At 37.1% G+C, this 26,097-nt stretch overlaps 1 protein-coding gene across 22 annotated transcripts in view; it reads left to right on the plus strand.

Annotated features, from left to right (window-relative positions):
- Adgrl3 (adhesion G protein-coupled receptor L3) overlaps positions 1-26,097 on the plus strand; it is a 777,100-nt gene that overhangs the window by 470,455 nt on the left and 280,548 nt on the right. For 16 of the 22 annotated variants that reach the window (XM_029545394.1, XM_029545393.1, XM_029545375.1 and 13 more), the window contains 2 exons: positions 6,743-6,757; positions 9,002-9,802. In XM_029545394.1, coding sequence (XP_029401254.1) covers positions 6,743-6,757; positions 9,002-9,802 — 816 coding nt within the window. The remainder of the gene's footprint in view (positions 1-6,742; positions 6,758-9,001; positions 9,803-26,097) is intronic. The other 6 variants (XM_029545383.1, XM_029545379.1, XM_029545386.1 and 3 more) reach the window with 1 other exon arrangement.

The following is a 26,097-nucleotide window of genomic DNA, read 5'->3' on the forward strand; positions in this document are numbered from 1 at the left end:
GTGTGTGTGTGTGTGTGTGTGTGTGTGTGTGTGTGTGTGTGTGTGTGTGTGTGTGGTGTGTATGTGTGTGTAGAAGAGGCTGAGTAGTTAGAGCATTTGCAGCTTTTGTAGAGGGGCTGAGGTTAGTTCTAAGTACCCGACTGGCAGCTAAGAACTGTGTGTAACTCCAATTCCATCCAAGGTATATGATGCTTTTCTAGCCTCCTAGTCACCAGGCATGCAAAGGTACAAAGACAAAAATGCAGGTAAAACATTCATACACTTGAAAAATAAATACACATATTTAAATCAATGAGTGATTTTAAATAAGTAAAAGTTTATACTTTCTATTAAAGTCTAAACTTGAGTTAATATTTGTCTCAGTTCTAGAAATCACATATTTAACATTGATTTTGAATATTGACCCTATAATTCTCACATACAAATCATGTTTTGTTTCTTATCTCTTGTCTACAGTCCCAAAGTTGATGAGGCATTTACGTGAGTTTCTTCAATGTGTTTTTCTTCTCCACACTCTTATACTAGTTTCACAAGTGTTGGTTTTGATATTTCTTTTCCTTGTCTGAATCTTCTTTTAGTTCCCCTTCATCGTTCACTTTTGGGTGGGTTTGTTTCAAATATCTGCCCTCAGGTTCCTTGGGAAACTCTTATGAATAACTTGCCTGGGTGAATGAATTCCCTGAACCTCACCAATTGTTAGACTGTAAATTTCCTGAGGGGAGGGACCTATTTGCCTAAACATTAATACAAGTTCAGGGTTTTATGAGAATGAGACCTTACAGTAGCTAACATGGCGGTCATGGCTAGAAGCTGTGAGAGATATGAACCCCAACTCCTCCACTTACATCTTCCATTTTTTCTGTTTTCATATGAACAACCAGATATAATTACTCAGAAAACAAAGGAGTGATATTAGTTACTCACACTACAGATTAACAAGAACTCTAAAACTCTAAAAGTCAAAAGACTTGATAGGTTCAACATTACAATCGTTATCATATCAGACAGAGGTAGCACAGGACATACAAAGCAATACACACATAGTCTTATACACTGTAGTGACTGTCTTTATTTCTACTTAGCAACTGTAAATCTCACGTGCTTATACAGTACTGACAAATCATTACAACAAGGGTACATCCTTGGTGAACTAAATGTAGTATTGATTTTAAGTACTACCAATAATAACTTTGAAAAATTATTATTTACAATAGAGCTATTACAAACAGATTTTCAAAACAGTCTGCTAATAGCCATTTTCTTTTAAAAGATTAAATTAGCAGTTTGAAAGGTTTTACGGATCCATCAATGAAATAGAATGTTATTACAAAATAAAGGGCCATCGCTGTGTCTGCAGAATCTATAGATACTATGTTTAAGTGTTTAAATTAGAATGTGCCTGGTGAAAGCATTTTATGAATTATTGACATTTTCAATCTCCACACTCCAAAATGAAATTCATTAGGAGGTGTTAATTTTGGAAACACATTATATAAAGCCATTGTAAGACAAGGTGCTTGAATGGCACTTTTATTCACTGATGCATGAGTATTATTTGAAAAACATAATTTAGAAGCTGAGCTGCAGAGATTACTTCTGTATCTCATTAAATAAAGGATTAGCACTTTGTTTACTGAAAGAGACAGATGTCTGTCAGAATTTTTGATGTGCAACACACCAAAAATTTTAATGAACCTCACAGATCTTATTTCTATTTACATAAGGAGATTTTGTGTTTCCTTGGAAATGAAAGAGACAATCATCTGTCTCAAAAAAGAAAATGAGAGACGGTAGACAGGGGGTCTGGAACAAAGGCTTGTTTCTACTAAAAACACAAACCCTGTTTACTTTGGCTAAGAATTTAGAACCCTTTTCCTCCTTATTCCCCTGAGACATGTTACATACCTCTAATTTAGTGGAATAATAGCCCCAAAAAGGAGTGTCATGGAATCTCATTCTTTGAAAGTATCATTGAATACTTAAGTAAGATAGCAAGTCTTACTTAAGGTATTTCTATGTGTTAGGCACTGGGCATGAGTAAGGCCAACTTTTATTAAAAGTCAATAATTGAGCAAGATTCGAGTTTATGTTTAATCACCAATTCTGATACATAGACTATAGAACTGTAAGTTTTTAGGCTTCAATTCTTCACAGGAAAATGTAAAGTGAGGATTACTTTCTGTAGGAAAATGAGTGACAGGTGTGTTCCAGCACCTATCAAGTCCTTGTACCTTTCCAATTCTTGAGTTTTCTATGGTGGGAATAATAAATACCACACCCCAATGTTGTTTGATGACTTAAATCAGACAAATCCAAAAAAAAAAAAATCATTACATTATAAAGTGCTATTCAAGTAGAAACTGTTATTGTGGACTTGGGTTATTCTTATATAGATGACTTTGAGCATGATAAACCAGTAAACATTTCTCATAGATGGATGTTTTATTAGTTATCAGGATGTGGTGAGGTTGCCTGAGCCTATTTCAACATTCTAAGACGTATGTAACAAACAAGGAAAGTGGTTCAGTTTGAAATACTACTATATTTCAGTGAAAATATTATTTGTTTGTGAAGTATTTCATATTTTATAGGTAGTATATCCCTTGTGAGTATATATTTATTTGCATATTATAGAAATATAGAGTGATTATGAGACTATAACTTTAGCTTCTTTACATTGTAGACAGAAACGTACATTCTAACTTACACTTTTAGAAAAGAAAATTTAACATTAGAATTAGATAAACTTGCATAGATTTCAGTTATGGCTCTAATAGTTTTAAGCATACAACAAATTTGATTCTGTGTAATTTGAAATGCAATATGATGAAGCTTGACAATGCATTTGTGTGGTCTGTGATTCATACTGTTTCTGGTTAAGAATATAATTCCATAGTATTCTATATGGAGTCATACAAAAATAGCTTGAACCGATAATGTCTTCTTTTTCTAACCCAAATGCCTCTGATATATAGCTGTTTTATGAACCCTTGAAGGTTAAAAGAAAAATATAGTAGGATGCTTTTTTCCAGTGTCTTCCTTGTGCAGAGAATAAAGTTGTCCTTTGTTTGAGTTGTCATTTACTCTAACCACAGGATATAGCTTATGGCATTATGCTTGATGAAGGACAACAATGAAATCACTTTAAGGAAACAGATAAGCATATTTACCGAGGATGACTGGACAATAAAAATACTTTCAGGATTAAAAGTGAAGAGAGCAGAGGCAGAGAATCATTTCAAAAGCGATTTGCAAATGACAAATGACAGCTATCATGTCAGAATTCAGGATCTTAGATGGGCTAAGAGGCAGGAGATCCCGAAGAAGGCTGTGACACAGTTGTCATCAGACAACGCTTTTTGTTTTAAATGATGTCATTACACAGAAGAGAGAAGGGATTACTTTAGCCCTGTAGTTTGAGATTCTTGCAGTCTTTTTTCTGTAAGTAAAGCTTTTCTTTTTCTATCAGTACAGCAAGCAAGGTCTTTCAATTTTGTGTTGTTTCTTCCCAGTTTTACATTGACCAAGTTGGAGATGGTACTTCCTCGTGTATTTTATTTTCCTGATACATGTATTAAGATGTTGAAAGATCTTACAGTCTGGCTTTTACAACTTTAGGTTCACCACTTATTGCTCCAGCATGTTGAAAATACCTAAACACAAAAGCACTCACCTTCATTTGGATGATGTACTTAATTCATAAGCTATTCATTAGGCATCTGGTATGTGCCTTGCCATGAGTTATGTACTTGTAAGACACATTCGTGGGTTTGTTTCTTGTCTCCTTTTCATTCGATTTTCCAGTCCAGGGTAGGTTAGCATCTAGCCTAGACTCAGCTAAGGCTGTACAATGCTAAATGTTACCAAGCTTTTTACTGACAAATTATGTCTTCTTGCCAGGTTTTGTTATGGAAATATGATTTGTGTGAGCTTGTTTCAACTTAAATTATAGGACTGCTTTACTTCAGCCTTGAAAATAGCAAATAAATGATGAATGAGTTACAGCCAGTCATGACATGGCAAGACCATAGTAATTATTCTCCAAAGCAGAACTGAGTAATCAATCTTCATTTTGAGTAGCAGAAAGTAGCAAAGCAAGAGTGACTACAGGGGCATGCCAAGTTAGCAAAGCAAGAGTGACTACAGGGCATGCCAAGTTCCCAGAAATTAGTCTAATGCAAAAGGTGAAAATCCAAATTTTACCAAATTAGAGCTGAGGTTAAGGAGATCAAATATTTTTTTAAGAGTAAAACCTGAAGTATAAGATGCTATTCACGAGATAATAGATGTATATTTGTACAACTTTTAAAGTGTACCTTAGTATCCTAATTTAAAACTAAGTGTATTTTTTGCAGGTGTGTAGAAACTTATCATGGGACTGGTGAGACAGCTCCTACTTGATAGAGTTCACTTGTCTTTCAGAAGATCCCAAGTTTGATTTGCAGTGCCCATATTAGGAAGCTCACTAATATCTGTAAGCCCAGGTCCAGGGATTCTAGTGGCCTCTTCCAGGAACGACAAACATGCAGAGAGAGAGAATGGAGATTACTACATAAATAAAAATAAACATAACTAACACATACTAGGATATTAGTTCTGAGGGATAATTTTTTGTGTGAAACATGAATGAAGTTCTGGTATTTTAGAATACAAGTATTAGTGTTTTTAAAAGAGTTATGGGAATTTAAAAAAAAATCAAGGAAATCCTTCTTAGAGTAGAAATTGAAAATGTCAACTTCCCATTCCCAAGCTCAATAATTATTGTAATGAGCATCAACTTCAAACTTTGAGGTTCTCAAATAAGTCAATTTGAAGTTGCCAGCTGCACTTCCCCTCACTGTCAGGTTGAATATAGTCTTGTTTTTAGTCTAAATTTGAAATGTATCTTTTAAGTAAACCTCTCTGTGTTTAAAAGCAGAATTAAAGGGTGTGTAATTTCAATGTTTACTGTAATTAGCTGTAATAGAGGACTGTTGATCTGCGGCAGGCATAGTGTGTCCAAGCTGAGTCAGCAAACGTAGTTACCCAGTAACCAGAACTAGAGCCTTACTGGACTTGGAGCTGCAAGAGTGTGGCAGCAGGAGTCTAGGCAGCCTGCCTACTACCTTTTTGCTTTCTGCCTTCCCCTGAAGTTTGGGCCTCAGCAAATTTGAATGATCCAAAAACAGACAGTGTGGCCTGCATTTATCTTGTTTTTCTTGCTGTCACATCCCATGTTGTCACCATGAGAGAAGATTCTTCCAGCTCAGGCACTATCTCCATCACAACCAAATGAGCTCACCCTGAGAGTCGGCAGGCTCTGGCACTACCACCCTTCATCTTCAGCTAATGTCTCCTAGAGAAGGCTTTCCATGCGCCTATATTGACCCACAGCCTAGTAGTCACTTAATAAAGAGTAACTGCAGATGGTGGTAATCCTGTAATAGTGGTTCTAAAAGAACTGTAGAAATAGTGCTGGAAATCATATATGTAAATGAGTAAGAGGTGACCTTCGTATAAACATATACATGTATCATGTATATGTGTATATGAATATATACACACCAGTTTTTCTTCTAATAACTAATACTACCCTTTCAAAGAAGTCTGCAAGTTTTCTTTTAAAGAAAACAAATCTATATGAATTTATGTCAAAGCATAGAAAATGTGGTCAAATATTACTATCCAAATGCAGTATTTATTGTTTGTTTTTGAAATATCAATCTAGTTTTCAATGTATTTACATGCAATAAAGACCATTAAGTTACCCTTTCTACTAAAATTGCCTTGTTTTTTCTTTGGATTTTGTGATTTTTCATATTTGATTATGAACCAACTCTTCCTCCAAGTCTTTGCCTTTCTCCGGTCAGCCCCTTTGCTCATTAAGATGAAGGCAAATTGCATCTGTTTATAAAGTAACAAGGTACCAGTTAAGGTTTCATGGTTATGTCACATTGTCCCACTTTTTTATCAGAACCTTTAAAATCAGATATATATATATATATATATATATATATATATATATACATAACATCTTTGAGAAGCTCCTGTTCTATGTGTTTATTGACTTAGTTAAGAATTTTAGAAAAGGCCAGACAGAGGCCGTAGCTCATTATTGACATTACACTTCTGACTTGGAGACTTTTATGAGACAGTATTTTTCCATCTTAATGTCAAGTACTGGGGTTGGATGGGAAGCTTGTTCAGTCACAATTCCAAGTGCATCTGTTTTCTCAGGGTAGGATCCTCCTCCATTTGCTTGTAGCTTCGCAAGTCGCCTTTCTTTTAAGTCTCACAAGCTACCATGGTCCTAGGAAATGAGTTGCAGAGGAACCTCTTCTAAACAGATCGCCTCTGTGAGCTACAAAAACAGCGGAGCTGTTCTCTTAAGTAGTGGTATCCACTATAGTATTTGTAAGTGAAACTAACCAAATTGAGTGGAGGTTGCTGATCTTTCTTTCAAATGTACCTACAGGTGTTCTTACTGTGTTTATGACTTTCCCCATATTAATTTCTACGGTAATTTTCTGTTTATGCTGGATTCTAAACCTTATGCTTATTTGGAAAGTATTTATTTTGGTGAAATGTTAAAAATAAAAATAAAAAAATTTAAAAACACCATAGTGTTCAATTAAGCAAGCATGACTGCAATAAATTATTTATTTTCAGTTTGGAAAAGGTGAATTAAAAGTACTTGGCCAATACCGTACCATTAATCTATTCTCTTTTCTCCTTTCTCTCTTTACTTCTCTCTCTCCAATAGAAGTGGAACAAAAAGGTAATTAAATACCTTTCATAAATTATATACTATTTATAGGCTAAGTTATTTAACAGTTTAACATTTAGTTAAATAATGTTATTAATTCTTATTTTATGCAAATTTATTCACTACTTCTGCTGCTCAACTTCACTTTAATCTGTTTTACTGACCAGTCCTGGTTTGCTCCTTTGATCCTAACACAGATTATTAATATTATGAGATCATCAACACTGTATTTTTCTCCTCTTCATTTGAAACTAGTAATTAGAAATCCAGTGCCATGATTAATAATGACTGCTTTAGATTTGTTCCTCAGTCTTTCTTAATTTCCCTTAGCTCTGCTGTGCCTCTCTGTCTACATTAATTCTTAACTACTGGAGAAGGGGGAGAAGATATTCCTCTTAGTTGTACCAAATGACATTAGTGACTGTGGCCACACCACTGTGAACACTCGAAAACTCATCTGCTGTTATTAACCAAGGGCACAGTCTTACTTATGACGGTTATATACAATTTTGAATCAAAGAGTAATATATTTACAATAAAGTCTCTCATCTAAAACTCCCCAAGTTTTATAGCCATCAATATTATTATTGATCATAAATTTATAATGGCCACTATCTTTGCAGATTTTGAAGGTCAACTTTTTGCCACAGAAACGTTTCATTTCTTTAAAATTAAAACTTTGAGTATCCTAGGAATATCCGTTCATTTCAGGCATCCTTAACGCATAGCTGAGCTTTCTTTTATACTATTTTTCAGGAGTTCTGTATTTCTAGTTACTACTAAGGAGCTAATCACTAACACCAAAAGGATAATCCTTTGTTCATTAAAAAGCAGGTCAACATCCAATTCTTTGTGATCTCCTAACTTTTTTTTTTCACCCAGGAAAATTCTAATAATCTCAAACCTAACAGCAGGCTGCATGATTATTTTTTCAGTGTATTTGCCTTGCAAATAAACGCAAGCAACGCTTCCCAGAGCAGGTTCAGCAGAACACGGTCATCTAAGGTGGCTCCGTGGAAAGGCTCCCAGGATCAAATTGTGCAATGAGTTCACTCACCTAACTTCTGATTTAGAGATTCATCAATGTGCTTAAGCTGTTATAATCCCTGACACGGTTTTATTTACTGTACCGTGTCATAATTGAATGGGGCTAAGAGTCCGATTTTTTTCCTTTGTGGCCAGCATTCAGCTGTGGCACAGCTGCTTCAAGAACCACCCTTTGGGAAACGTTGCTTTGTAGCCCCTTCATTTCAGATGAACCTGCCAAGTGTTCTTACCACCATACTTAACAATGTTCTCCAGTGAATCAGACTAAACAGAAAAAAAAGAGAGAGAGAGAGAGAGAATCATACGATTCCTGCCCATTTTCCTTCTGAAGTATGAGCAGCAAAATATAGCAAGTAATCTCGTTTTCCAGTGCTTTTCTCATGTAACAGTAAAAGGTACATGTTTTTAAGTTCCAATAATACTGTACTTAACAGGACGTTTTTAACTGATTAAAATCTAGATCCTGGGTTCTTTTCTGTAACCTTTCACCTTTTCTTCCTTTCTCCTTCCTCCTTTCCTTTCTTTCTCTCCCTTTCTCTTTTTCTTTCCAGTATCCATCCATCACTCATCTTTAATTGAATGGGTTGCATGCTTTCTGTGTGTTGCAGCAGCTTTCAGATCTTTATTTTTTTTTTAATTTTTTTGCTACAAGATTCAGTGGCCTGTGTTGCAGATCTTTTCCTTTGTTAAAATAATAATAATGGGGGCTATCTGTTCCTTAATGATAAATAACTACTGAACAGCCAATCTCATCAGAGTGGAAACAAATGGATTATCATTCTCAAATGAGATACATACAGTTCTTCAGTGAACTAGTAAAAAGCATCACGTGTGAACTCGGTATTTTGTTATATGTCTATAGAAGTCATAGACATATGCTACACTACAGACGTGCATCAACGTACATGTTTACAAAGGTAAAAATCAGGAAAGTCCAGCTGATTCTAAAAAGGCTAACTGTTCCCAACAAGTGACACCAAATTGCTCGGAGGCAAAACCCCAAAATTAATGTGGAAGGATGCTTTGTATAGAAAAAAAAAAACAAAAACAAAAAACAAAAACAAAAACAGAAACAAAAAAACTAATGCCACAAAATAATTGGTGATGGGTATCACTTGTTAGAGTTGCCTTCTGTTTGCTGAAAATAAGAACAGATAAAAAATGGTTCAGTTAATATATTTATTATTATAACTCTTTCCCTCCTGACAGTTTTTCTTTGTCCTGGACTGCTAAAAGGAGTGTACCAGAGTGAACACTTGTTTGAATCTGACCACCAATCTGGGGCATGGTGCAAAGACCCTCTTCAGGCTTCTGACAAGATTTACTATATGCCCTGGACTCCCTACAGAACTGACACCCTGACAGAGTATTCATCCAAAGATGACTTCATTGCGGGAAGGCCAACGACTACCTACAAGCTCCCTCACAGAGTGGATGGCACTGGATTTGTAGTATATGATGGTGCCCTGTTCTTCAACAAGGAGCGTACAAGGAACATAGTAAAGTTTGATCTGAGGACTAGGATAAAGAGTGGAGAGGCAATCATAGCCAATGCTAATTACCATGACACCTCCCCATACCGATGGGGTGGCAAGTCTGACATAGACTTGGCAGTGGATGAAAATGGATTATGGGTAATCTATGCAACAGAACAGAACAATGGCAAGATTGTCATTAGCCAGTTGAACCCTTACACCCTACGAATTGAGGGGACATGGGACACTGCCTACGATAAAAGGTCAGCTTCCAATGCATTCATGATTTGTGGGATTCTGTATGTGGTCAAATCTGTATATGAGGATGATGACAACGAGGCCACCGGTAATAAGATTGACTACATTTACAACACCGACCAAAGCAAGGATAGCTTGGTGGACGTACCCTTTCCCAACTCATACCAGTACATAGCAGCTGTGGATTACAATCCCAGGGACAACCTGCTCTATGTGTGGAATAACTACCACGTTGTGAAATACTCTTTGGACTTTGGGCCTCTGGATAGTAGATCAGGTAAGTTTGATTTTTTTGGTAATTTTCTGAGAAAAGCTGCAGGGTTTTTTGTTTGTTTGTTTGTTTTGGTTATTTTGTTTGTTTGGTTTTTGTTTTGTTTTTTGGTTGTTGTTGCTGTTTTTCTCAGTGATATGAATTTTAATATTTTATTCAATTTTCTATTCAGTTTTCTGGCTGGGGAATCTAAAAGAAAGAATATTCATTTTCTTTTTCATTTTAGAAAGGTAGGTTGCAATTATTTGCTCTCTAAGAATGTGGAGCTATGAGAAGGGACTATGGCCTTTGCATGGCTTCTCTCCTAACTCATGCTGGTCTGTGAAGTAAACTTACCTTTATCGCATAGTTATTACTGTGTGTAGTGAACTATTATACAGCTTCTGCTACGATTGCATCTGTCCTTTCACATTAATTGTGGAATCTTCTCGAGAGTGTTTTACTTTTCATTTGGAACATATCAAAATGCTAGCTCCCCAGAATGCCACCGAAGCTGAACAAGAACAACTCTAATCCACAAGGAATGATACATAAGATCAACCCTCGGGCAAGTATGGATGCTTCAGAAGTACATGTGTCTCAGCAAACCTACTTAATAACTCATAAATATAATCATTCAAATCTTTGAATGAATGAAAATACTTGAAAACACTGTCATGATTAAGCTGAAATAATCTTTAAGTTCAATTTTTTGAATACTTCCCCCCCTTCAGGAACACACTATTGACTTTTAATATTATATAGTGATGAATATAAAAAAATCCTTCTTGCTTTTTCATTTTTACTATTATTGGATTTTGATGGGCATGGTGGTTCATGCCTGTAAACTCGGCTCATGGGAGGCTGAGACAAGATGATTGCCAAGAGTTCAAGGCCAGACTGAGTAATGTTGAATTCTAGGAGAGACTAGGCCACAGCATAAGATCTTATCTCAAAAGTAAATTAAAAAAATAAAATCAGTAAGTGTAATTTTGTAACATGGCATAATACTGTTGTTCAAATTAATGTGTACTAAATTTTGGTAGTAATATAATAAATGAAAATACAGTCATTAAGAGTTTGGTTGTTGTCAGGTGGTAGTAACTCATGCCTTTAGCCCCAGAACTCAGGAGGCAGAAACAAGTGGATCTCTTTGAGTTTGAGGCCAACCTGGTCTAAAGAGAGCAAGTTGTAGGACAGCCAAGACTGCACAGAGAAACTGGGTCTTGATCAAAGATAAAGAAAATTTAGTTGTTGCTATTTCTAATTTTCTGAATTATGTGCCTTATTCTTCTTATGAGTATAGCATTCCACTCTCTCATTTACCCCATTAGACACACATAATTCATACAGAACTACATTCCTTATGTCCAATAAGCATGCCTCACTCAGCCTTTTATTATGTTTATGTCTGATCATTATTTCTTTTCAGACATTAATTTAATATCTTGTGTACATAGAAATGAGTCTCAATAGGCTTTTGTTGAATAGACAAATGAATAATGGCTTTCTACCTCTTCCTCAAAGAAAATGATGAATTTGGTACAATTTTCTCTAATCTTTAGGAAGCTCAACTAGTGTGATGTCATGTCTTTCCAAAATTAGTCCTGCTGATAACTATGCTGAATTAACTTTTTCTACAAAAGAGAAGGCCAAGTCCGCAGTGTCTCCACTGACAGGTTTTAGCATCTCTTTAAAGAGTAAATGCGCCGGGCCGTGGTGGTGCACGCCTGTAATCCCAGCACTCGGGAGGCAGAGGCAGGCGGATTTCTGAGTTCGAGGCCAGCCTGGTCTACAGAGTGAGTTCCAGGACAGCCAGAGCTACACAGAGAAACCCTGTCTCAAAAAAAACCAAAAAAAAAAAAAGGTAAATGCAAACTCTCCTAGACTACATTACTAGCTGCAGCGTGCAGCATGCGCTGGTAAGGCTCTCACACTTTGTACATGTCTCTAGTGAGAACCCAATCACATGCAGTAGTTTAGAGAATTATGTGGAGTCCATATCTCATTTCTATGATCTTCATAAATGAAAAACTGTATTGCTGCTGTGAAAACACTGCTTACGGATAATGTATCCTTTTTTCTTACTCCACTGAGGCATGAAGTAACTTCTAGTGAAAATCAAATCAAACAAAACAAAACAAACAAACAAACAAAAAAACAACTTTAGTGGGTCATGCTGTAGTTCAAGAATAAACACATCTCAACTTCTATTGGTTTTCTCTCTATATCCCTGTACCAGGCTGGCCTTGAACTTGGGATATCTGCCTGCCTTTGCCTCCCAAGTCCAGGGACTAAAGGTGTACACCACCGCTAACTGGCTAAGCTAAATGATCTTATTTTTATCTGGAATAAGTCTAAAATTCATTAGTATTGCTACTTAGAATTTAACAAACAAACACAGTTGTTTGTCCAGACTTTATAAGTTATCCTTGGAAACAAACATTGTTCCATCCTTCCATGCGTTTAGGAACTTACCAAAAGTAGTCTAGTTTGCACCCAGAAGCACATGTATACTATATTTAAATTTGTTTTTTGTGGGACTTAATGTATGGCTATGTTGCAGTCCTACACTAGTGTCACAATCATTAATATTCTGTGGTTGCAGTGAAATTTTTTTTTAAAAATTAGAAATTTTGTTTTCACTTAATTATTTTTTTTTTTTTTAAAGAGATTCAATTTTCATGGTTTGGAATGCCCACACTTAGAAAACTGTGTCTGTTTTGCAAACAGTGGGATTTCACCTGTATTGAATTTGTCAACATAATCACCAAAAAAGTATCAATTTGCATGCATGGACACTCCAGTTAAAAAGCTGGTTCTTTGGCACTGGACCTACTGCAGTGCCGAGGTGGAAAGCAAAACTGTAGAAGTAAATTTTATGCATGGTATGTGTGGATATGAGGATTTCAATTAGCATTAATAGAAGCTGTTCAGCTTCTTCCACAAAAACAGCTTTAGCTGAGTGTTTTTCAGGGTAAATTACACTACTGTTTTTTTTTTTTGTGTTTTTTTTTTCAAGTCAGCTGCCTGTGGTGAATGCTTACTACCATTTTGTTGTGGGCCTTCTTGTGTCAGTATACAGAAATCTCAATTTAAAGGAAACATTTTACGGGCCAGAAACTTAGGAAGGAAGAAAAAGTGGGATGAGGAAGAGGAAAATGTAGACCAAAAGTCTAGTTCCTGTTTGCTGGTATGCAACTGAAGTGGTTTTTCTCTCATTTAGACTGTGTTCTGTTAGACAAAAAAAAAAAAAAAAAAAAAAATAGGACTCTTAAATTTTCATGTAAAAAGAGTTACTTTTGTTATCTTTCCCCTGTATGTAATTATTCTACATCTCACAAAGTAAATATACCTCTCTAAAACTATATACATACATACATACATATGTGTGTGTGTATATATATATATATATATATATATATATATATATATATATACTCAGCTATTCTTATCCATAAGCAGCTTCAGCCTTTGAACCTGAGCATGAGACTCTAAGGACCTGGGCTTGAATTCTACACTGACACCTTAGCTGAATACACATAATTTCAGTCCTGACTTTGGCAATATTAGAAGAGGAAAAATCATGCTTATCGTTAAACTTAATACATTTATTAGATATATTAGTAAGCTTAACCTATTTGCTACATGTCAGTTGTTATCCATAATTTATATTGACAGATGTAAAGATTTGTGGCTAATACTACTTTTTCAAATATCTTTACGATAATCTCCTCAAGTATATCTTTCTTTGTATTAAGCTTTCTTTAGATCAAACACCGTTTATAGTTTTGCTGCAGTAACTTTGCATCACACAGATTTGAACTCTACTGTACCTGTTCTTCCACCATGAAATCGCTTCTCCAGTGTGTTTATTTCATGAAACATGTTTAGGAGTAGTAGAGAGTCAACCTTTGCTCCTCAGAGCTAGTCTAAGAAGTGGTTTTGGAACCATTTTATTCTAATCCCTTCCTCATCTCCTGGCAGTAAATTAATTCCCGAGAGATTAATTCCCAGAGTCTGAAGAGTCCCCCAGTTGGTTCCATTCCATTATGTGATATTATTACATTATGTTATGTTATGTTATATTCTGTTACACTATGTTATATTATTACATTATGTTTGCTTTCTTTCTTAAAGGTAACCTTGGTGAAACATTGTTTTCACCAACATGTGTGTGAAGAAAATAATTTTAAATTAAATTCTACAAAAACTTAATTCAAGTGTTTATCTTATACTGTAAGTGACATTTGTCTAGGGGAGACATTTAAGACTTATTCTTCTTAGAAAAGCTTACAGGTTTAGTATTTGTTGGTTTTTTTTTTTTTCATTTTTCTCAGAAAACATTAGTTTCAGAGCGTTAACCTCTCATCGTTTATTAGGCATTTATCAAATACAAAACTGTCACTCTTGGTGTGGTTTTTCAGCATGAAATTACTGTGAAAATAAAATAGAAAGTCACACTGATGCTGCTATTTAGTATTCGTGTTTGGCATTCAATTATATCTGCAAAAAAATCTCCTTTAAAAAATATTAATAATGTGATATGTTTCACATTAAGGAACTCGGTGTGAAGAATTCCCCAAGTAAATCTTTCTTTCGGAGAGATGCTAATAAGACTTGGATTCACAATGAGATATGCCTGTGGATATTGTTTAGTCATTTTTATTTACAGCCTTTCTTGACTGCTTGATAAACAGTAGGTGCTCCACAATGATTTGCAGAAGGATTTCAGAAATGCATGCATGAATGAAATGAAATTTTCTAGACTCGCTTTTTCAGGCACAGACAGAATAAAAATGTTACTCATATGCTCCCTGAGTGGCCCTCTGCAGTGTTTGCCTGGAACAGTTATTGCTTGGCACTTTCTGAAATCTTACCACCCTTCCCAGACCCACCCCCTCTTCCCCATCCTCTGCTGTCAGTTTTCTCAGTGCAGAAGAAGTTTAGAGTCTGGAGAGGTGTTCAGCATTTAAGTGCACTGGATGCTCTTCCCGGGGACCTAGGTTTGATTCCCAGCACCCACATGGGCACTATCTGTAACTCCAGTTCCAAGGGATCCAAGAACTTTTCTAGCTTCCATAGGTACCAGACATTCACATGGTGACAGACAGACATGCATGCAGACAAAACACTTATGAACATTAAATGTGTAATTTAAAGTTTTAATTTTAAAAGAAGTTTAGCATGTGTTAAAGAGATGTGCTGAAGCACCTCAACACCTAATACACATTCCTGCATAAGCAATTAAGAGACATTGAAAAGCCGGGCGTGGTTAAATCCAGGGCGCACGCCTTTAATCCCAGCACTTGGGAGGCAGAGGCAGGCGGATTTCTGAGTTCAAGGCCAGCCTGGTCTACAGAGTGAGTTCTAGGACAGCCAAGGCTACACAGAGAAACCCTGTCTCGAAAAAAAAAAAAAAAAAAAAAGAGACATTGAAATCAGTGGTCTTATAATATGGAAGAAGGTGGCAACTGTTTTATTATTATTATTATTATTGTGACTAAATTTCCAGTAGTTGACAAGTTGCAAGGACTCCTTCAACTTAAAGAAAGTGAAAACTGCCTTGTGTTTACACCAGGATGGAGGTTGTCCTCTACTGAAAATGCGTTTTGTGTGAAAATCAGATGTTCAGTGTGTGGTAACCTGTTAAAAAAAAAAACAAAAAAACACTTACAAGCAGCCACTATAGAGTTTAAAGTAAGTGTGAATGTCCGGCTGGCCAGAGAGCCAGATCTAGAACTATTCCATCTACCCAGAGTGGCAGAGCTGTGACTATTAAATCTAGAATTTTCTTCACAGTCTATTTTTAATGAAGTCAACATCTTATGAGAGCAAACCAATGTGTGGTGTACATCTGTCATTACCTCACATATCTATATTTCTACTTTTCACATTAACCATCTTCAAGAACACTTGACTATTTCCTGGAAGACGTGAGTAATGCTCCTATGAGAATCATATTTCTGAAACTATGCGATGGCTACCAGATTTGACTTTGGTCTTTGGTCTTGCGCTGACTTTTGGTCACTGTTCTTTTTCTCTCTCTCTTTCTCTCTCTCCTCTCCTCCTCTCTTCCCTTCCCCTCTGTCTCTGCTGTTTTTCCTCCCAACCCATTTTGTGCTAAAATCAATATTTATTAATGAAATGGAGTGAGGGGTAGAATATTTGCTTTGCCTCAAACAGCTTCCTCCTAAACTACCCATATAAAAATGTAGGGCATCCCTTGTCAAATTTACAAAAGTTTCCCACAGAAGTAAAGTCAACTTTGTTATAGGACTAGGCAGAGAATCCTGTCTTCAAATTTTCCTAAACTTAATATGGCTACAATATGCAAGTCTACTTGTGGAACATGTGACAAAGGCATGGGACAATATGTGTTGTGGGAAGAATGCTGGAGACAGATGCTACAGGCTAGATACCTCCCCCCACTTCCTCCTCCTCTTCTTCTTCCTCCTCCTCCACCTCCTTCTTCCCAAATACAGTCTGCATTTTCTCAGAGACCGGTTTAGATTATGCAAATGAACAGCTCCTCTACCTGCTTGAAGGGAGCCTAACCCTAAAGCAACAGCACACAGCTTGTGCACAACAGTTGAGCAATGCAGATTAGGTGAACCTTCTGTCCTTATAATATGCTAATTAGTGCATTCCTGTCTCCTGCAAAAGTTCTGGCTATGTAGTGATGAATAAGAACTTTAAACACACATGACACCTCGTTAAAATGTAATTTTCACATCATATATCTGAGCCCTTTACCTTGACAGCTGAGCCATGTGAGTGCTGGCCAGAGAACCCTGAAGATTTTGAAACTGCCACGTGTTTGTTAGTTTGCTGAATCTGCTTGTTGAATGGCTAACTTATAGGTGGTGTGAGTAGGAAAGGACTGATAGCTTAAGTCACGCTCCTCCTGGGATGGCAGGTTACAGTCACTACTCAGCTCCACTTGCAATCCCTTGCTGTTTCCGAATTTTTGTTCGCCTCCATCTTTGTAGCTGAGTGAAATTTGCAAAAAAGAAACACCATTCACCACTTGTTGCTAATCTTGGTCCCAGCTGGAGTTTTTGTTCCTCAGCTGTTTCCCTGTGTGGGAGAGCTCCCTCCCATTGTTCCCGTGCTTCTCGGTTGCCTGTGGTGACAGCTGCTGCTGATTGACACTGCTGATGCTGCTGTTTCTAGGAAGCACAGGGAGAACTTAACAAAATCTCCCAACTGCAAGTCAACCGAATTAATTTTCTCTCACATTTTTTTTTAACCTCGCCTGTATTTTTCTCTCATCTTACTAAGGGTTAAACTTTCCAGAATGACATCATCTTCTTCAGCCTCTGAATATAAAAACTACAGTCCTGTACAAAGCAAAACTGGCCCTCCTTTTGTACAGCTGAGCCCAGTGTTTCTTATGAACCTGACATCAAAATGACCTTCCTAGTAGATGTGCTAGTGCTAGAAAAAGGGGTCACAGATACAGGATTTCTCTCTCTCTTTTTCTTTTTTTCTACAAAGTGATGCCGCTAATAAATGAATACCTATTAGAAGATAATCAAAATTATTTCTACACTTAACATTCAGCAGAATGAGGATTCTCAAGCTCTCCAGCTGTCTTGAGAGGCTGACGAACTGCTTGTTAGCATGTCCACCAGAGGGCAGACAGGTGGAACTGAAATAATTCTGCAGCTCCTTAGGAGCCCTCCTGTAATTTTGGCAACAGTAGCAAGGATGTTATTATTGAATATGGGCTTGGGGAGGCTGCTTCAGTTGGACTCTTAACCTTCAGTCCATACTAGAACAGAGAAGAGACTTAGCTGCATCAAATATTAGCTGCTAAAAGAGCTTAGTCTGATGATATGCGTTGAATATCTGATTTTAAACCTTTGAAGTAGTGGCCAAGTACCTTAGATAACAACCCACACGCATGGGTTTTAAGTATGAATCTTCTTGTTTCTCAGTAGAAGTCTACTCCACAAGAAATCAAAAGTCTCCAATGATTTTGATAAATGATATAACTCAAGATACATAAATGATAGATTAAAAATCCATAATACTGTCTATTTGTATAGACTGGAGCCTGTTATGTTCCCTCCAAAAACAAATGGAGAGCCTTTGTTTACATTTTCTTTGGAAGAACTGCTTATCTCTTCAGGATCTTTATGCAACAGTACAGATTCACAAGTACTATGAATCTTTGACTATTGCAGAAGATACAAATCAAAATTATTTTGTACTTCCTTTTCTGTACAGTGTACTACATGAGTTAAATTTTTTTAGCTGTAAAACTCGAGCCTTTAGAAATAATCTTAAGGGCTAGAGAGATGGCCCAACAGGTAAGAGCATGACTGTTCTTCCAGAGGTCCTGAGTTCAATCCCCAGCAACCACATGATGACTCACAACCAACTGTAATGGGATCTGATGCCCTCTTCTGGTGAGTCTAAAGAGAGTCACGTTGTACGCACATTAAAAAAAAGTCTCTAGAAGATGTAATAATAATAACAATAATAATAATAATAATAATGAAGAGAAACATCTTATCCACATGTAAATGTAAGAAAGTGGTTTGCTGTATTTACAGTCCTTGTCACTCTGGTGAGCTTAGCTTTGTCATCTTGTCTCCGTGCTTCAGAAGAATGAGGAAGTCATACTAAGATGCAAGGTGAAAGGAAGGGGTTAAGTCAAAGTGAATGGGGTGAGAAAACCTGTTCAAGAATATGCCAAACTTAATGTAGATTGAAGACCAGCAAACTTGTCTAGTGTTTTAGAACACCCACCAGCCCAACTGCACTAGATTTCACATACCATATCCCTTAAAAACCCTAGAAAATCAGCAGTTCCCAGAAACTCAGTTCATAAACGTAGATGTGAATCCGAAGGAGTTAAATTTGGAATCCTAAACATGTGATACTTTCATAGGTCCATTTCAAGAAATGACCCACGCCACACAGCCTAAATGAGAACCTGATAGTGTGGTCTCTGCGATGGGGTACCTTGGTGTGGTAACTTCTTGGAAATACTTAAAGATGCAGATTTAATTACTGGCGCATTAGAAGGATTAGGTGGAAACTCTGCAGAGATTTGGAGCAATTTTTAAGGACTTTAGAGAATGGAGAACTAGATCGTCACTGCCTTTAAATCTACTTAGCTGGTTCTATCCATGTTCTGAACTCACATGTGATGTTGCCTATACTCTCATGCTCGTTGTCTTTGGGCAGTATTGGCAAAATGATGACAGTTAGGATGAAGAAAAGAGATAAAAAGGAAGAGAGAAATACAAAGGAAATAAGTGTGCCTTCCCTTTGATGAACATTGATGGGCATTGAAAGAATAAGGTCTATTTCCTTAAGGAGTAATGAGCTACCATATATTTTTCATTGTTAAAATATTACATCTGAAGGTTGAACTAACCTCCAGAGATTAATAATATGATACATGACAGAATGAGGGATGCTTATATATTTAAAATTGGAATATTATGTAAGTAAACAATTTCTGAGAACAACTTAACTGTAGTTACACAGGATAATGAAGACTTTTTTTTCCTGCTGGGGACTTCATATCCAAAGATATGTTAATGAGAAAAAGTATATAAATATGTGCTCTTAGTTTATTTTTTTATGGAAAAAAAGGAGCCTCAGCAAGAAATATAATACCTAGAGCTAAACAAAACTGATTCAATGTAAGTGTTTTAATATTACATTTGATGAGAATTGAAGGATATTTTTAAAAAATGGTAGGTCTTAGGAATCGTAAGTTCCCTCTTAGAACTGGAATGAGCAAATGAAAAATGTCAAAATATTATTAAGGAAATAACTGTGAAAGAAAGAGTCTTACCCTACTTTTTGATACTTTCTTGTTTGAGCTAAGGATAAAATAACTGGGTAGTGTGCCTTTCATCCACAATGACTGCATTCAAACAGCCCCTGTAGAGGAAGGCTTCACCAAATATCACCGAATTCCACGTGAACTTTGTCCTCCCTGTGCCTTCCCGCCAGTCATGATGTTTAGTTAATGAATTAGATACAGTAAGAAATTAATAAATAATAATAAAATAAAATATATGTCCTAACACAGTCTGGGTTTGACGGCATGGTTGGACTCTTGGAACCAGTACTGCGGTGCCAACAACTGATAATCTACTAAGTTAAGCCAGAGGCACGTGGGAGAATGCAGAGGAATACCGTGTGTGAACTTAGAAGAGAATGCATGATGCTTTACACCTCAGGAACAAAAACGGTTTGGATTACAACTCAGGAAATGTTTCTGGAATTTTCTATTTACTATTTTTGCAAACAGTTGACTATTAGTAACTAAAACCAAAAAATAAAACTATGACTAAGAGTTACTATTGTAATTTTAAAAGTCCTGGCCATGTTGGAGTCTATTTCCATCTGTTGATTAGAGAGAGAATCCTTAAGCAGCACTTAGCATGTTCTTGAGTTTGCTCCCAGAGAGACTGTGCAATGCAGTGGCTTCCCCATCCTGTCAGAAGTGCTTCTTATGCGCCATCCCAGTACATGGTCCAGTTGTAATCTCATACCACAGTGGCTTTTAATTGATTTCACCAGACGCTTATGAGAACGGAAACATAAAAGGGAAAAAGAGATAGAAAGAAAATAATAAGCATCAATACACCTTCACTGAATTTGAATGAAAACCATTCTAATCAATATGAAATTATACTTTGTACTTTGAGCTTTAATAGTAAATCAATTAAAAATTGCTAGTCTAGGGTATTCACTTTTCTTTGTTGTTGTTGTTGTTGTTGTTGTTGTTGTTTTAATTTTTATTAGATATTTTCTTTATTTACACTGCAAATGTTGTCCTGTTTCCTTGTTTCCCCTGGGAAAACCCCATTTCCCGTGCCGCTCCTCCTGCTCACCAACCCACCCACTCCCACTTCCCTGTCCTGGCATTCCCCTACACTGGGGCATTGAGCCTTCACAGGACCAAGGGCCTCTCCTCCCATTATGTTCGACAAGGCCATCCTCTGCTACATATGCAGATGGAGCCATGGATTCCTCCATGTGTATTCCTTGTTTGATCGTTTATACCCTGGGAGGTCGAGTTGGTAGATATTATTGTGCTTCCTATGGGTTTGCAAACCCCTTCAGCTCCTTCAGTCCTTTCTCTAACTCCCCCACTGGGGACCCCATGCTCAGTCCAATGGTTGGCCGAGAGCATCTGCGTCTGTATTTGTCAGGCACTAGCAGAGCCTCTCAGGAGACAACTATATTAAGCTCCTGTTAGCAAGCACTAGTTCATAAAACATACGGCTATGACCTCATGTATGATCCTACTCTTCCTCCTTAGGAAGAAAGATGCTCACTGAGGACAATTCAATGTTCTTGGTGACAGAACCAGTGCTGGCAGCCAGTCATGTAATATTCATATCAAAAACCATTTGTAGAGAATTATTAGAGTTTTGGGTTGCACTTTTATTTAATTATCTGGAAAGAAAACACTTTCATTTTTAGCACCTGTCTATTGGCTAAATCTTTTCATATTTTTGTATAACAAAAGTATGTATGTGAATATAGGGTACATGTCAGCTCAAAAGGTACTCAAGTTACTATGTGGGACAAATTTAGAGTGTCACATTGTACCCTGGATTGACTCAGAAATAGTGAGTGTAAATCCCAGAATCTATTCTGAACAAGCAGTTGAAAAATTTAGTATTAGTGTATAAGACATGATCCCTGTAGATTAATAAAGAAACTCATACTCTTCTGAGAATACCATTATGTTTTTGCATTTTTTTCCCCTGTGAGTATTTTTGATGATTATCTTTATGTAGGTGTTGGGCAAACCCCAAATCTAATGACTCACTGCATGGAGGACATATGTGTCACTCTGGGAACATGTTATAATGGTCATTTCTTCCTCTTTCCTGCACTCCATCTTAATCAGAGCCCTAAGGCCTGAATCCAGCGCTTGAAGCCAGTCTCAGGAGCAGTAAGATTCTGTGTTAAATAAAGAAGCACCGGTATAGGTGCGTTAACTGTCAAGTAGAGCTTCTAGCTTAGTGTGAGTGCATTAGGATGCTATGCTACGGAGCCATGTGTCTCCTGCCGCCTCTGTGGGCTCAGGCTGTTCTGACAAGGAACTACATCACTTTGTTTCATTAAATGCTCCTGCTTTGTGTCCTCATGGAATTACAGTCTGGGTGGTTGTCAGAGAAGAGCAGCAGCCTGATCCAGGATAGACACCTCCCTTTGTGAGCTTGTCCTGGCGAAGCAGGGTGCCATTTCTCTTCACCTTGAATAAATGGGAGAAATTGGCGCGATGAGAAGAACTCTGCGCCTAGGCCATCACACAGAGCTCTGCAAATGATTTTGCTCTGTTCCCATGTTGGAGGGGTGTTGTTAAGGGTGGGCAGAAAGACAAATTAGAGCTGTTACTGTACTGGAAGGAATTCTGTAATGTAAGCAGTGGGGTTCCATCCTTACCACAGGTAAAGCCTCACATCTCCATATTTTAAGGCAAAGGTATATTTCATCCTGAAAAATGGAATACAGTACAATTTGAATATTTCATCGAGGCGGCTAATCTTTGCAGGTGTGCTAGCACATAATATGTCACACATGACAGGTGCTTTCTTCCAGCCATTTTCACCGATTTCTCTAAGCATGGCTGGGGAAGGAGCTGTCCCGAAACATTGTGTTGCCCCGTTGAGGCCCACCCAACACTCCTTCTGGCTGTGTTAATTTATTCTGCCTTCTTAGAACCAGCATGAATGACACTTTTCTTTGCCAAAGGAGGTCTCTAAGGATGCACAGACCCAGAGAACCTGCCACCCCAATCAGACTGATACATAAACTCTGGTATAGCCTTAGTTTTCTCATTTTTCTCTTTGAAAACAAACATCTGGTCAGCTTGCCCAACTGAATTAAAAATTCTGATATATTTATGGGGTTCTAATACCCTATATACTTTTTAAGATTGTGTGTGTGTTCCCACAGGGACACATGCATATGTGCATGCAGGTACATTTAGAAGCCAAAGGAGCATGCCAGATTCTCTACAGTTATTGAGAGCCATGAGTCACCTACTATGCGTGCTGAAAAGCAAATTCAGGTCTTCTGAAAGAGCAGCAGGTACTCTTAACTGCTTATCCATATCTATGGTGTGTGTATGTGTTTTTGTGTGTGTGTTTATATATTTATATCACACACACACACACACACACACACACACACACACACACAATTTAATGTTGACCATGAAAGTATCAAAGTATTATTGCATGTGATGAAATAACATTTCATTCACTTATTCATTTTAAGCAGTTTCACTCTTGTAGCTCAGATAAGGCTGTGTTACAACTCATCACGATTCTTCTGCCTCAGCTTCTTGAGTGCTAGAAGGAAAAGTGTTCCCCAACACTAAAGAAAATGTTATAGTTAATGGAAGATCTCCTCTCTCTAGTTTAACCTCTGCTTTGGCCTCCTTTTGTTTTTGAGTTATCCTTGGGTGAGCATCTATAATTGTGGTGGGAAGAGATGCAGTGTAGGCTGCATCCTAGATACACACGCTCCCTCTTATTCCGATGTTGACAGCTGTATTAGATTCCCTTTCTTTCCATGCTTTTTTTTTAATGATGAGTAAGGATAATATTCACTGATTATAGCTGTAGCACTGGCCATTATGTGTGGATCTGTATGAACAATGAGCCGCCGCCGTATTTGTGTTTATATTGCACAATTTTGTTTATTCATTTAAAGATGTTGTGACAGTAGTATGGCTTGATAGCATGCTTATGGTAATGAAGAAGTTAATTAGCAATATTGAACAAGACTTGAAGACATGAGTCTTAATAAGTATGCTAAAAATATTAATGGCAGTCATCTGTAGATAAACATAATATGCCTTGGGCAAAGGGGGAAATTGGTCAGATTATTTAAAAGATATCATTTGAGAATCCTTCGGTATTCTGCTTTCAAAAGACTAATGCAGACAAATACATATTCTTTAACATACTGAAAATGCTAATTGCCATTTCTCTGGTAATTTTCCTTCTGTTGACTAAAAATACCCCATGGTAGAAAATGGACATTTCTTTTAGCAACAACAACAAGCCAATCATTTTTAATAATAAATTTGGTATGATAGATAATGACAACTCTGCCAGTAAAGGAGACAGGCAGCTCACCAGGGATACTGGAATTCTAGGAGCTAACTCAGACATATTGATAGGAACCGTCTGAGTGTTCCAAATACGTCTTAATTCAAGCACTAGGAAATCCATAATTGGAAAGAATCCCATAGTGACTGCTGATTTCTCCTCTAATTATAAGGGAGTTTGTTGTGTCATAAACCCACTTAAGAACTCTGGTTTCTGATAAGGAAAGTGTCCCTAGGCTCTGCTACTAGACTGGGTGTTACCAGAAATTTACTTCAGTGGTCCAAGCACTAGACTGTCATGTTGTAATCAATACAGTGAATGTGTGAACACTGTCAGAGTGTTTAAATGTGACATCTGGTCTGCCCAAGGGCCCCAAAGAGATTAAATTTGCACTTCACATGGGCGACTCAGTATAGTCTCTGATTCATTGGGGATTTTATTATGATTGTAGAAGGTGATATTTCTATAGTATTTTGTGATATTATCACTAGCTGTGGTTCTGTGTGGAGGCAATCATGCAAAAGGAGTAAGTATATGCTCAATTCCCATAGACTTAAGGCAGTGTCTTTGTCAGGGTTTCTATTCCTGCACAAACATCATGACCAAGAAGCAAGTTGGGGAGGAAAGGGTTTATTCAGCTTACATTTCCACACTACTGTTCATCACCAAAGGAAGTCAGGAGAGGAACTCAAGTAGATCAGGAAGCAGGAGCTAATGCAGAGGCCATGGAGGGATGTTCTTTACTGGCTTGCTTCCCCTGGCTTGCTCAGCCTGCTCTCATATAGAACCCAGGACTAGTAGCCCAGGCATGGCACCACCCACAATGTGCCCTCCCAGCATGATCACTAATTGAGAAAATGCCTTGCAGCTGGATCTCATGGAGGCATTTCCTCACCTGAAGCTCCTTTCTCTGTGATAAGTCCAGCCTAGGTCAAGTTGACGCACAAAACTAGCCAGTACAGGAAAGTATTTTTAAGAAGAAAAATATGCTAATTTGTTTATAAATGTCACAAATAGGAATATAATCTGAGTAGAATTTGCCAAAAGTTATGCAAGCCAAGAAATATAAGACAGGCAATAGACATTTTGAAAAGTGGCAGTTCTAAATGTTAAGTCTCTCCATAAATGTTCTGCCTAGATGAGTTATGACCATCATCAAAATATTTGATTTCATTTTTTCAACACTGAGTAAATGCATATATGTGCAAAACAATTACTTGGGGGCTTTGATAGATAAAATATGAGCCTGGGCTTCAATATATTAAAAAGAATACTATTTACTTATAAAGGTAATGCAGTTAAAAATCAAGTCATGGCTATGAAAACAAATCCTATAAAAGTTGTATTTGACGTGGATTTACTCTAAGTTAAATAAGACATTTAGCAAAATCTCATCTGATCCTCTGGGGATGAAGAAATGTTGACTAAGTTAACTTTTATTAAGCTCTATGAGTTTTTCAATATTTGATAGTTTTAATGAAAAAACATTCCAATTATGTAACTTGGCTCAATAGTGTACAGCGTATTTGTAAGTGGCTAAATCGCATCACAATACTAAATCAGCATATTGATTCATGAACCTTATACTAGAAAGTTGTTCCTTGTCTTGGTTTACTCCCCCACGGAATGATTAATCACTAATGGTTGAGAAGATGACAGTGACAAGGAAAGCCACGATGGTAGATGAGAGATTACTGAGCAGGAACATCCTAGCTAGCATACTGGGTGATTACATCTGGAATCGAATGGATCTAGACATCTATGTAGCAATCATCTTAAATAGAAAAATATAATCTATTGTGAATGAGTGTTTTTATTATTGTTGTTATTGTTATTATTAATATTATATAGTTCAGCATGTGAAGCCTTTTACTTCGTTTCCAATAAAAAACAAGGTATTTCATCTTGACTCACTTTGGACTATATCAGTGTGATGTGCTGAGATTTAACAAGCAGAACCCTGTTCATCTCCATCTGCACAGACTTTCAGTATTTTAGTCATTACAGGTTCAGTTCTTATCAACAGCAGCCAGACTGGGTTGGGAAAGACAAATGCATTTTTCCATCATATTAGTGAGCAACTGTACAATAATAATATGGAATATAGGTGAAGAGTTTCTTGTCTTCTTCTTCTTCTTCTTCTTCTTCTTCTTCTTCTTCTTCTTCTTCTTCTTCTTCTTCTTCTTCTTCTCCTCCTCCTCCTCCTCCTCC

This window comes from Mus pahari, chromosome 13 (genome assembly GCF_900095145.1).
Source record: "Mus pahari chromosome 13, PAHARI_EIJ_v1.1, whole genome shotgun sequence".
Taxonomy (NCBI): Eukaryota; Metazoa; Chordata; class Mammalia; order Rodentia; family Muridae; genus Mus; species Mus pahari.